At 32.9% G+C, this 14,605-nt stretch overlaps 1 protein-coding gene across 1 annotated transcript in view; it reads right to left on the bottom strand.

Annotated features, from left to right (window-relative positions):
* Window positions 1–14,605, bottom strand: part of LOC118206141 (calcineurin-binding protein cabin-1-like) — a 195,928-nt gene that overhangs the window by 53,158 nt on the left and 128,165 nt on the right. The window contains exons 30-33 of the mRNA XM_085825897.1: window positions 6,870–6,932; window positions 2,007–2,118; window positions 1,383–1,544; window positions 723–926 (exon numbers count right to left, since the gene is read on the bottom strand). Coding sequence (XP_085682023.1) covers window positions 723–926; window positions 1,383–1,544; window positions 2,007–2,118; window positions 6,870–6,932 — 541 coding nt within the window. The remainder of the gene's footprint in view (window positions 1–722; window positions 927–1,382; window positions 1,545–2,006; window positions 2,119–6,869; window positions 6,933–14,605) is intronic.

The raw sequence follows: 14,605 nt of genomic DNA, 5'->3' as shown, positions 1-14,605 counted from the left end.
CAGGCCTATAGAAAGAAGTACATTCACATTATTTGTTAGAAACTGTATAAAGCAAAAGAATTAGCAGCTGCCACATATGAGCACTTGTGAGTTAATACAACTTTTCTGATCCTGCTGCCAAATACCATATACCCACCACGGTAGAAAAGTTGCGAGGATAGCAAAAAATAATAAAATAAGCATAAGCACAGCACTCCATGCAACAATGCACGTTTGAATGTCTTTATGAATTTACATCTAAATTTATCTACAATTACTGTAAGGCTATTTATCATGAAAATACTTAAAACATAAAATATTTTGGCATTGTATGGTTAAATAAATAATGATTTATTCTAATTATAATAACAATTATTATTTTCTTTAACTTCAGGGAAAAGTTGTGCTTTATTAATATTCTTAAACATATTTGATCTTTTCCTAATTCTAATTAAGAAATTTTGACTGCATCTCTTCATGAAGCAGTTTTAAATTTAAGCAATAAGGAAATTTTAATTTTTGATAAAAATTTTGACTTTTTTAAATATATGTAGAAATTTAATTTTCAAATTATTCCTTTAAAACACTCCGGGAAGTTTCTGAAGAAATAATTACTGATTACAGGAAAAGTTTGAATCACGCATCCCTGCCAAATAAGCACTAAATCTATTGTTAATTATCATTTTAAATATTACTGTCACAGTGACTGAAATAAGCAAATTATATAAATATGCTTAACTTACTTTTTTGTAATGTTCCAAGTAAACTTCAGGACCATCGTGTTTTTTCTCACTGATTTTCCCTAGCATATAATGATGTAGCCAAGCTTCCTCAGGTTCCCCACCATCATCACAATGATTTGCAGCACGAAAACACCTCTCAGCGACTTCTAGCATCTCTAATTTTTTCTTCTGTAGAAGTTCATACAATTCATCACAGTACGTTTCCTGAAAACAGTGCATAATTAATTTTCAGTGAATCTTTCTTCTAATTATTTATAACTGAATGACTACAACATAATTCTAATAAGATAACCATTTATTTCTTATTCATGTTCCTAATTTTCTACAAAAGGCTTTAAACGATAAAAGCAAAATAATATAAAATTATCAACAGAATAAAAGGAGATGTTCCCCGAATGACACAAGAAGTTGAAATTTCATGAAAGATAAAATCAAATGAACAGACATCATTATGTTTTATGGCTAGTATAATAAATAATTGGCAATTTGAAGAATTTATAAAACCATTCTTTATAGACAGTATTGGAATAAAGATGCCAAAGGAGGGTTGAATCTTAGTATATTCCTTTTCATACATAACACAGAAAATTCATTTTTGTATTATACAACAGAATAATATTAATTCTACAGACATAGAAAAATTTTATTGAGAAACTCTACCTGTTTCAATTGCCTGGATGCATGAGAATGTAAAATGTAAGCAAGAGAGCCATATTCAATCCATAGAGATGTTGTGGTTGGATCTAATTCCAAAGCATGTTCAAAACATTTCAGGGCTGCAGATGATTTTCTGTATATTGTAGATTCATTTCGTAATTCATACTGAAACAGTATTATCATAGTAACTACACTTTGCCGTGACAATGAAAAATTATACTTGAAAAACAGTTAATTAAAGGAAAAAAACTAATACTACAAATAGATTAAAATAAAATCCTCCAACTAACATATTCTGTTTGTAAAGATTTAACATTTTTATTTTCTCATGATGAAGGCAAAATGATTATGATACAGAAACATTTAAGTATTACTTTATAAAATAAATAAATTTTATATTCAAAATATTTATAAAGCTCATCTTTTATCTATTAAATTTATTTCACTACTGAAATTTAATTAAATATATTCCGTGAAGTCAACTGTTTGCATAAGAGATGGCATGTTTAAATTTAAGAAATATATATATATATATATATATATATATATATATATATATATATATATATAAAAGAAACACTTTTATAATATATCTATGTGAATGAAAAAAATAAATTATTTACATACAGAATTTAGCTTCTGATCTAGTTGAGAACTCCGTGAAAGTGCCATGCCAGCCCATGAATCTTGGCGATCAGGATTAATGCAGATGTCCAAAAGATAAAACCGGATGGCTTTGCTTTGAAACAAGAAGAAAAACTGCATAAACACTAAAAAATTTAACTAAAACATTATCAATAAGAATGAAATTATGGCTCTTAAAGTAGTAAATGAGAAATTACAAACAGTTTTACTTATTTTGATTTGTAATTACCGTTTTTTCATAATGAAACTTGAAAAGATAAGATAAAGATATTAAATAATTCTACAGGAGGCAATTTGGAAACAAATTTCTGTTGTGGTGTGATGTGGTGTGGTGTTAGTAGTAGTGGGCAAAGTGCAACCATTGTTACATCAAGCAATCTTTGATTCAGTTTGCTTCCTGCTATGCTGAGAATATCCTTCTGCCACATGTGTGCTGGTTATCACAAAATGTGCAATGCTATTGAAAACTCACTGAATGCAAGGTAAGAGGAGTAACACAATTTCTTTGGGCAAAAAGCTGTCAGCGTCAGACATTCATCATGAATTGTATGTCATATCATTATGAGTGAAAGTATAATACATCAGTGGGTGATATTTTACAATGAAGGAAAAATGGAATTCATGATGAATCAAGAAGTGGGAGCTTGTCTGTAGTGAGTGATGATCTCATCAGACAAACTGTTGGCAAAATTAGTCAGATCTCTCAATTTATAATCTCAGCATAGCACTTTACTGACGATGAGGAACTTCAAATTGCTGTGACAAAAAGGTTGAAGTTGACAAGTTGGTTGAAGTCACAGGCACCTGAGTTTCATGCAGAAAGGATTGGTAAGTTGGTAAAATACTATGACAAGAGCTTGAATGTACATGGTGACTATGTTGAAAAATAAAGGATTACCTTTCAAATGTAAATAAAAAATTTGTTGAATCTAAGTGTTTTCTTTTCTTTTTTCTTTTTTTAATTTACAGCTAAATGGAGGTTAGTTTCTGAACAGTCCTCATACTACTAGAAATTATTGTACTTACTTTAATTTATTACTTATTATAAAAAAGTATGAATTTTTTACATAAAAAGCACACCTTTCTCATAGACAACATAACTAGTAATGCACTAATTGAATATATTAGAAACTTTTAAAATAATTGTTTACACTGGTTTTTTTGGCTCATATCGCACTGTTAGTAAATAAACAAAATAACAGTTAAATTTTCAACATAAAAAATTACTGTAGCATATGAACAATAAAGCTGCATTTGCTTAAAAATATTTAATTAATATATCAACTCATATGTATACCAACTTAAATGCCTCCTTGTTATGTCTTTTATTTAGTTATTTACAGCAGTTTGATAATTCTGACAAAAAATTAATCACAGCATGCAAGAGAAAATATCTCAAAAATGAGGAGGGGGAAAACAATAATTTTACAACAAGGCAAAGGAGATAAACATATTTTTTAGATGGAAACATAACAATCACACAGAATAAATTTCAACTTAATCTTTTCCTCCAGAAAAAGGAAAGGACAACTGATATTTTACTATGAAAAGAGTAGGTATACATCAGTGTTTCTCTACCCTTATAATTAACTGGGGAGGGGGGACTAGACACATATCTGCTTATCCTGTAGATAAAACAGTAATTTTTTCAAATATCCATTCATTAATTATGTTATAATTTTTACAATAAGAAATATTATGTAAGAATACATCAAATAATTAGCTGAATAACTACTAGTAGAATGCATACGACCAACTTAAAAATAACATTCATATTAAGTGTTCTGCATTTCTACTCTAAAATTGACTCAATATGCAAAATAAACGTTATCTTCTGAACTCCATATTAGTGTGCTGAATGCAATAAATAACCTAAAAATGCAAATTAAATAATGGAAGATTTATAGTAAAAAGCATCGAGAAAAGTGCAATTATATCAATTATAGAGATGGATTTAAGCTTACATAATACCCTCTTTCCTAATACATATATCTTCTTGGTATTTTCTTTAAAATTGTTTTTCAGTATAGAATTTGTTTGGAACCAAGTTTTTAAAAAACTACATAAAACTATCATATTTCATATTTTAAAACACACTCTATAACAAAAAAAAAAAAAAAAAAAAATTGATACACCAAGAAGGAGTTGTCTGATGGAGACAAAAATGGTGGATAGGAAGATTAAGCACAGAATAGAAAATGATTAAAATTTAAGAACAATTGAATGATTTATTTCAGAGTTACATAGTTACAAAGTAACAGGCTCAATAAACTGTTGACCAACCTCTATAAGTGTTGACCTGGATGCAAGCTGCCACATGGCATGGCATAGATTGATAAAGCTCCTGGATGATCTCCTACGATATTTCTTGCCAAATTTGCTCCAACTGTCAGGTTAGGTCATCAGCATACCTTGGTAGATACAGTCGCCTTTCCATCATATTCCAGACATGCTCAATGGAAGAGAGATCTGGCTGGCCAAGGAAGCATTTGACAAGCTGTAAGACAGTTCATAACAACAGATGCCGTATGTAGTCTGACATTATCTTGCTGAAAAATAAGGCCAGGGTACTGCAAAAGGAACAGTAGCAAAACAGGTCTCGGAATGTTGTTGACAAATCGCTGTGCTATAAGTGTGGCTCTAATGATGACCAAAGGTGTCCAGCTATCAAGGAAAATGGCACCCCAACCATAACTCCTGATTGAGGGCTTGTGTGGCATGCAATAGAGAAAGCAGGATCGGCATGCTGCTCTGGGCTTCTGCAGACACGTCTTCGATGATTGTCACGACACAGCTGGTCATCACTGAAGACCATATGTCCCCAGTCAGCATCATTCCAACATGATCAAGCCAAGTACCACTGTAATCTGGCTCAACAGTGTGCAGGCGTGCGTGGCAGGTGTCTTAATAGTCGGTACGAGCGTAGATTTCACTCTATCAGCTATATGTGAATGCTCATGGTGGACACTTGTGTGCGGGCTGCACATCTCATGGCTGATAGCGATGTATCAGGCACTGTGATAACAGATCTGACAATAACCCTGTGTTTTTGATCTGTTGTGGCCCTAGGTCGACCGCTACCATCATGATGCTGAAATCTGCCATTGTCTACCCATTCTTGCCAGCATCTTCTAATCACCGCATCGATTCGACTCAGCGATTCTCTGAATTGCCCAACCTGCCTCTTTCAATCCAACGATATGACCTCTTTTAAACTCTGACAGTTGCTCATAATAAGCTCGAATCTTGCGGCAAGGCATTTTTTCAGTCACTGAAAGGTATCGTAAATCGCAATGTAACAGAAATTTTTAACAACAGTTCAAGAACAGCTCCTAATATACATCTGCTAGAGATTGCACTATTCATTCATTGGACACCAAATTTTAATCATTTGCATATTTGGCCAAAACATTTATACATACGAAATTTCAAAGCAATTGGATGATTCCTTCTTGGTGCTTTTTTTTTTTTTTTTTTTTTTTTTTTTTTTTTTTTTTTTGTTTTGTTAGAGAGTGTATTTCCTATTTCATACTTCATTTGAACCTTATTGAGGAATTCATAAATTTCAACATTAGTGAAACATACAAAATTAAAAATAACAATATTTTGCAAAAGCAAAGATTTTGAAGAAAGTGATGCACTAAATATCCTCAAAAGGCAGACAAAATCAAAGATACAAGCTAAATTATTAATAACATGAACTTTTTTTTAAATTCAAACTAGCCACTATATATATACATATATACATGATTAAATAACCCTATTTCGAAGCTGCTTACAAGCAAAGCCTGTGATTAGAAAATTATGAAATTTTGTGGCAGACTTAATGAAGGGATGAGAATTCCTTTCAGTGTAAAAAAAAAAAAAAAAAAAAAAATAGTTACAAATAGCGCCACCAGAGGGCATTATATTAATAAATTATACATTTAGCCACACCTTTACAATTGTTTTAAAAATTTTGTTATAAAAAAAAAACCTCCCCCCAATATGATGGTCATTATTTTCAGCTACCATTTGAAATCACAAGATGGCATGTTCTACAGTTGATCCATTCTTGCGTGTAGGCTGGGAAATGTTTAGCATGTGACACAAAATGCTGGCTGGCTTTAAGATCAGGCAAGTTCTAGGTTTGTCACGATTTACCAGATGTAAGTGCCTGCTAATGACACGTTCTTTTGTAAAATGACTTTTAAATACATTTGTAACACACTTTCTGGAGATGGAACAATTTTATTTCCTAACAATGATGCATATAATAAACTTAATTATGTGATTGACTTATACAATCTTATTTATTGCAACAGTAATTGATGATGGTCTGAATGTAAAAAAATATAACCAAATATTTAGTTTTTCACCATCATTTTTTAAGAATGTAGACATCATTCTCCAATTCTGGTCTTTCACTATAATATATATACATATTTTTTTTTTTTAATTCAAGATTCAGTTAAAAATAGAAATAACCACTTTTACAAACTCTTATGAAAACTGTATAGAACATAATTGTAACTATGGTACATAAGGACATCAGACACTAATGGATTAACAAAGCACTAATGAATAATGAGAGCTCAGATACAATCTTAAAAAAGCTAATTTACGAAGAGGTGAAGTTGCAGGTGAATTGTATAACATTCTTGGAGGGGATGACAGGAAAATAAGATAAAAATACAAAAATATTTTTAAAATAATGCTTTTAAACAGTTATTTGCACAACATCTGTAGCATCTTGCTTATTTACAATATTTTATACATTTAACATATTAAAAATACTTTAAATAACATACAATTTTAAAAGAACACCTTTTCAGTAGCATGCAGAATTTATCATAATATACTTACCTAAATTCTTTGTTCTTAAAATAATAATCCCCAAGTAAATAATATAAATCTTTCACCACAGAGCTAAACAGAAATAAAGACCACGTTAAACAAATAGTTATACTACAATAATTTAAATATTTCAAGAAAATGTATATATATTATATAAATATATTATTCATGAAGTTGTCTGGGGGGAATTATTTTTTATATTTCACACACCCACATAAAGACTGAGTTCAAAAGGAATAGAAAACGAGATTATCCTATCTATAACATCAGTTTTAATTTAGATTAGATTGCCTAGTAATTACATGTCTCTTTTATTAACAAATAGGCCTAATTCAGCTTCTAAATCTTGAGAAAGAATATTCAATTTTGAAAAAACCATATGGGGGGAAGAGAAAGAAAGAAAGATACACACTGGTAAACTGAATGATAGGTGTGAAAAATGCCAAATCCAAAAGTGAAAAGCAAAAAAGAAATTTACATTTTTTACTGCATTATCATTAGGGGAACAAAAGCGGTAAATACATTGGCTGTCATACATCTGAACATACTAGTTCAGATATTTCTGAACCAACAAAGGAACAAATAGAAGTTTAATATTTAAAATAATCTCAAATTAATCAAAGTAATATGTATCTTCACTACTCCAGCCCCTACAGGATATAGTAAGTAGTACAAAGAATTGCAAAATCATGACATCAGAATCTTAAGGGTATACCTGCCATATTTTATAAAAATCAGCTTCACAAAAGAATATGTCTGAAAATACCATTTGGAGGTGCTATGGAATGTTGTTTGGCAGCAGCACAAGCCACTGTTATTTGAATCACCGACTTTGCACAAGTTCAGTGCAACTCTATACATCGAACTACTGAGTGTAAAAGCCCCAAAATTGTTGAATATACTATCCAAGACGTGGAGAAATGGATTACGTGAAAAAAAATTAGTTCCAAAAACACCGACAGGTGGCGCTGTGCAATGGAAAATATACTGAAAAGACACAAAATACACTTTATAACACATTTTATTTGAACGTACCAAACATTCATATCACAAAGACCTTAATCGATTGCAAGGGAAGCTGCTCAATATGGTTTCCTTCTTCAAGATCTAAAATCTGCAGTCTGTGGACAGCTTGTTTCACTGTTGATCGTAATTGGTCAATTGAGATGCTTCTCACATGTAGAGTGATACCATCTTTAAAAATCTGCCAAAGTTACCAGACATCGTCGATAAACAAGATTTTTTTAAGTAACCCCACAGCCAAAAATCACATGGATTGATATCTGGAGAACGAGATGGCCAGGTTGTTGGAAATGCACGACTAATTACTCTATTATTTGTAAAATTTTGCTGATGAAACTGTTGTACACAAAGTCCAATGTGTGGAGGCGCTCCATCTTGCATAAAGGTAAGAGAATCAAAACATTGGCGCTGTTGCATTTGAGGTACAACAAAAATTTCGAGCATTTTTGGTACCTCCTAGCCATTATGGTGCATGTCAGAGAGCTGTTGCACGTAGCCTCTTCGAAAAAGAAAGGTCTAAGAATGAATGTGGCTGTGAATCCACATCAGACTGTAACTATCGGTGAGCGAAGTGGAATCTCTTGGAAGGTATGACTTTTCAGTGTCATAAATGCGACAGTTATGGGTGTTGACTGTTCCACTTAAATGGAAATGTGCTTCATCACTCCATAGAATCTGCCATGGCCACAATGCATCCACTTCAAATCTAGCCAGAAATGTCAATGCAAAGGTCAGTCGCTTATCCCTGTCGATGGCCAGCAACTGGTTGTGATGAATTTTGTACAGGTAAAAATTAACCATTTTTCTCAATACGTTCCGCGCTGTACAGTAGGGAACACCCAAGTACTATGCCACTGCATGTGCACTACTACAGCCTACAACGTTGTCCATTGAATGTTCAACAATAGCAGTGGCAACATCTTCAACATCTGAACTAGTCAATTAGCATCCTTGACCTGTCTGAACTGTAAAATGTCCAGTTTTCTCGAATCGGGCGATCATTCTCCTGAGAGCTTGTGGAAGTAATGGTCCTTTGCGTAAATTCTTTAAGGCGAAACTCTCGAAGAGCAGCTGCAGCATTTCCTTTGTTTTCATAAAATAACTTGACAAGCAAAGCGAGTTCTGGCAGCATGACAGGCATCACTGATAAGAATGACATTTTACCAGTTTTATCCCCTTTTATGCCAAGAACAGCAGCTGCAAACCAGGGGTTTATGCAAATTTTTTTACTTAGAGAGCGAAATTGCAGTTACAATGACAATTTAAGTTTCTTAACTTTTTTGGTATTCTATTTTTTTTCCCATATTAGCAATAGAAATTAAAAAGGAATATTTCCCTACCTCATTTTTTTTTTTTTTTTTTTAATTTGTGCGTTTTCAGTATATTTTCCGTTGCACAGCGCCACCTATCGGTGTTTCTGGTACTAATTTTTTTTCACATAATCCGTTTCCTCATGTCTTTAATAGTACGTTCAACAATTTTAGGGCCTTTACATTCAGTAGTTCAATGTACAGAGAACTCAGAGTAGGGGTATTTTAATTTTAACCACCTTGTATATGTAAAAGATGCACTGCTGACTGGTTTGCTGCATTTAATAACTTATTTACTTCCTTTGTGGCATATGTTATTGCTTAAATTTTTGTGGCTATGTAATTTTAGTCAGATCTACAGTATCAGCCTGAATTTTGCTATGCAGGGATTGGAGTAAATAAATGAACACTTAGTATATTAAATGCAAATTTGTAGGAATTTATCAGTTTGAATTATTAAATTTTCCATTACATTTATATGGCCAGAAAATGGCCATCCTTTTATTTTCAGAAATATAGTGCTCCATTTTATCTTGTGGCACCAAACCTACCGAGGAGAATGCTGTGAGATATATAGCACTTTATTTTTTTTAATCTTTTGGTTAAAATATTCTCTTATAATTATTAAGGATTAATGGATTGTTTTTGAAACATTTTGATGCATCAAATTCCAGCTGTTTTAGATAGATTAAAGTATTTCTTTTTTGTATTATTATAAATATATGTGTATGTATAAGAATATGAATCTACATACATATATTATTTGAGCTTCCAGTTACTTATTATATAAAATTCATTTATTATTACAATACCTAACAGTTATTAAAAATCACTTCTGCTCCAAACATATTGGCTATTTCAATATTGCATGTCAATTTGAAACTTATTAAGTAAGATAGCAATTCACAATCTAATAATTAATACCTAAATTATTAAGCTAAGAATTACTAATTTTTTTAATACAAAAAAAATTGTATGTGCATACCTGATGAAATTTTAAACTTTTAGAAAGAACTGATGTATCTATTTCATATTGTTTGTCAAATGTTTCAATGCTATTTTCAAGGTCATAAAACTATTGGTAGCTTTTCTGAGCTCCACTTTTTCAATTCAAGATTTCTTCTTAGAGTCTGCTGTGCTTTTTTCAGTTCAGCTGAGGTTGGCTTCTAGTCATTTTCTTCCTTATCACTTTCATTGTCAGTTACAGTTTCTGCAGCTTTTTTAACAGCCAATACTTTCATATAGCCAATACTTTCATATGGTGTCTCAATATTATCATCAAGAGCAATGTATTATAAAAATAAATCTTCATAATTTCCCTCACTGATGCCCAAAGTCTCCTATCACTTTAACGTATTTTACAGTTTTTGTTGTCAGAAGAGATCTAAAAATCGGAACAATATTTAGTCTCACAACTTGAAACCATTCCAGTAGTTTCAGCGTCTCTCAATTTTCCCTCCCTTTTGTGCTTCCTTGAGCATTTTTCACTAGTTCTTAATTTTCCAAATGTATCACAATCCTTCAGCAATTTATCCTTTTCTTTCAAGCCTGCCATTTCATTTAGGCATTTTTGACATATATAAAGCAAACAGAAAGCAAACAGAAAATGTTTCTTCCAGTGATTTGTTCAAATCCAAAACACCAGTTTCTAGCCAGCAGGAAGTTTGCACATTGTCTGTCAAGTAGACATGCCACTTCATGGTTTTTATAGGTATAATCAATGCTTTCTTTTCTTCCCTCTTCAGCCTACAATGACCACTCCCCTTTTCCAACCAAAGATTAATGATGCATAATAATGCAATGAAGCACTTGATGAAGTTTACTGAGAATACCCTGAAAACTTAATGTGTGTCAACTCCTATCAGCCAGTGTTCGAGAAAAGGAACCAGAGCTCATTTAAGCACCACCTTTTCCTTGGAAACATCAACTCATTTACAATCAAAGGATTTGTTTTTAATGCCACTAGAAAACTGCTTTTGTTATTCATAAGATAAAGGTATTCTGTTGCTCACAACTTTTGTCCGGACAAAGAGATTTATAAACCGTATCTGACAGGAACTAGGGAAGGGTTCCCAACACTCCCTCAAGTAAAGCTGGCTCTGACTACACCTGCTGAAATTTCTGCTAAACCCGTTTTATTGAAGTATTATGTAAATCTATTCCCAGTTTATAAGGGGCAGAAATTGGTTTAATAAACAGTGGTTTTTCTATTGATTAATATATATTTGTTTTGGTTCCTAGAAATTTGAATGTAATAAGCTGCTGATTTATTAACCATTGAGTTTTATAAGCAGCAAGCACTGTATTTATTTTTATATTTGATTGATTTTGTTGGTAACTTTTTAATTATTATCAATTTTGTTTACGATTTGCAGTTTATAAAATTTCTTTCAATAAATCACAGATTTACAAATAAAATAGTGAAATCAATCAATAAGAGATACACAAGCTGCATATCTAAATAAGATTCAAATCATGGTCAATATAGGACTTAATAAACTTTTTCTTCAAAATTCTTTATTTCAATGAAAGTTTTATACTATTCAGTAGTTAAAAGAGAACTCAAATGTATTTTGTTCCTGTTATTTACTTGGTTTAAATATATATATAATATAACTAACTAATTTGAAAAGAATCAGAAAGATAATTGTTGTGCATGCATTTTTATACCTATATACACTGACTACCAATAAGTATTTGGACACCTATGCAAATGACGATATCTGTGGTCCTAAGGTACGTCACAGACTCCGCCGGTATATATTGTGTAGGAAACAGCATTGGCTTTAGTCGCATACAAGATCCCTCGCAGTTCGAAGCTCTCTGATTTCGAGAAAGGTATAATTATCAGGTATCACAAATTTGGCTGATCCTTAAGGGACATATCTAGCGATCTGAAGTACCCAAAATCGACAGTGGCCTACATGATTAAGAAGTGGAAGGTGAGCGGTTATTGTCGGAATGTTCCCCGACTCGGACTAATGAAACTGGGAGATAGAGACCAACGACTGCTGTCCAGAGAAATTCAGAAGACCGATGGCCCTCATCCGCGAGGAGTTTCAACAGGCATCCGGGAGTATTGTTTCAATGAATACCATCCATAAGGAAGCACATCTGCTTGGTTTTCATGGTCGTGCTGCTGCCCATAAGCCTTTGGTCACAAAGTCCAACCGCGCTGCTCCGTTAATGTGGTGCAAAGCACATCGAAATTGGACCGTAGATCAGTGGAAATGGATTCTTTGGAGTGACAAATCAAGGTTCACCCTTTACCGTTCGGATGGCAGGGTCTGGATCTGCCGTCTACCTGGAGAACGTCTCCTGCCAGCATGCATTGTGCCAACAGTCAAGTTCGGCGGAGGTGGAATTATGGTCTGGGGGTGTTTCTCCTGGTATGGGCTGGGACCTTTGGTCCCCATTCATGGCAAGCTCAACTCCGATGCCTACTGCACTATTTTGGATGACAATGTGCTTCCTACATTGTGGCAGTTTTACGGGTTAAATCCCTGTTACTTTCAGGACGACAATGCCAGTTGTCATGTTTCGACATTAACCAAGGCTTGGTATGGTGCCAATGGAGATCATTGAATGGACTGGCCTGCCCAGAGTCCAGACCTGAACCCTATCAAGAACTTCTGGGATGAGTTGCATCGCCGAATTCAGGGGTGCACTACCCGTGCAAAATCGGTGAAGGAACTTCTATGTCTTCTCCAAGCCGAGTGGAAGAAATTACCACTAGCTGTCATACAAAGACTTGTGAAAAGTATGGCCGGAGGGTCCACGCTGTAATTACCTCTTGTGGAGGCTCTACCAACTATTGATTTTGAATAAAGTTAGTTTTTCTTTTCTATCACAGGTGTCCAAATACTTATTGGTAGTCAGTGTATACAACAGTGTTCTTTGATATTTATATTGCTATTACTGACTGGGTTCTTACAGTAAAGTGATTAACTGAAAATAGTATGATTTTAGCATGACTTTTTTACTGCCATTTGATACTGTAAAAGCCTCTATTCCTAGACAAAGTCTTCCCAATAAATTTTAGTTGATGTCTGCAAATATTTCTTCCACGTCTTTTGAAATATGGTGATCAGCTCAATAGCAATTTGATCTGACTATCAACCAGTGTTCTAATTCATTCCAGAGATGTTTTATTTTGTGTTGAAAGTCACGGCTTTATCCTAGAGTTTCATGAATGTATCACTTATGGTTGTGTGTGGTATCTGGAATCTAACAGTACTCTAATGGAAGAACTATCAAAATCTACCAAAATAATCATGTCTCTTTCAGCATTATACACCCATTTCAATAACTATAGATAACATATATTTCTACAGAGTGCTCAAGATCCTTTTTACAGGTTTCATGACATGCACCGGTGAACATATCGGAGAGCCTATTTTTAATTCAGGGTCTGAGCAGTCATTAATAGCAATATACAGTACAAAGTCTGTAATCCGGACACGTAGGAACTTCGGCGATTCCGGATTAGAGATCATCAATTTAAATCTGGTAACATGGCATGCAGAAATTATACAATTAAAAATATGAAACCGCAATTTATGAAATAAAGAGCAATTACGATCTAGAGGGTATCAAAATTTACAAATAAATAAATAAAATAAATAAATAAAATTAAAAAAAAATAATAAAAAAAGCTCAATATTTCTTGGTTTACTGTAGTAAACATTTCTATCAATGTAAGTTGTTTAAGTTGCTTCGTTTTTTGTGCTAATACTTTCTCTTTAATTCTATAAACAGACATCATTTCTTGTTCAATTACAAAGTTCCACTGTTCAAGTCCTGTAATTGCTGTGTCTAGAATACCGACTAACTTGTCAATCGAAATTTTTTCGTTTTCAATAATGTTCTCTGTTACTTTCTCCACTATCGGAAGCGCACATGGGTAAACGCTTTACTGGCTTTACGCACATACGTAAGTTTGTGGCTTTGAGGTCTGGATTATAGATCATTCTGGATAATGGACGTCCGGATTACGGACTTTGTACTGAAGTATATTTGCACAAATTTTTTCAATGTAACTGTTTCTAAAAATGGAATGGAATATATGTGTCCCTGATTTTTATACATTTGTATAATCTATAAAATCTTAGAATCATAGTTTATTTTAAATTTTCTTGTGCTACACATTACATCTTAACTTTCCTCATTTCTAAACATGATAATTCTGCCCCCAGTCAATAAACAATTAAAGGATTATATTAGAAAGGAAATGAAATTTGATTGATTACTTACAACATTTAGTCAATACTTTTCAGAAAAATATGAAACATGCTTCCTGCTTATCCCAGAAATATAACACACAGTTACAATAACTTAAAAAATTGGCTGATCTTTACAATATGGTAACTGGTAGTTTGGCGACATTTTGGAGGTGATAAAGGTTACTACCTG

Source organism: Stegodyphus dumicola, chromosome 10 (genome assembly GCF_044657685.1).
Source record: "Stegodyphus dumicola isolate Sdum_Otavi_A_Nest chromosome 10, ASM4465768v1".
Classification (NCBI taxonomy): Eukaryota; Metazoa; Arthropoda; class Arachnida; order Araneae; family Eresidae; genus Stegodyphus; species Stegodyphus dumicola.
This window is presented reverse-complemented; position numbering and strand designations above follow the sequence as displayed.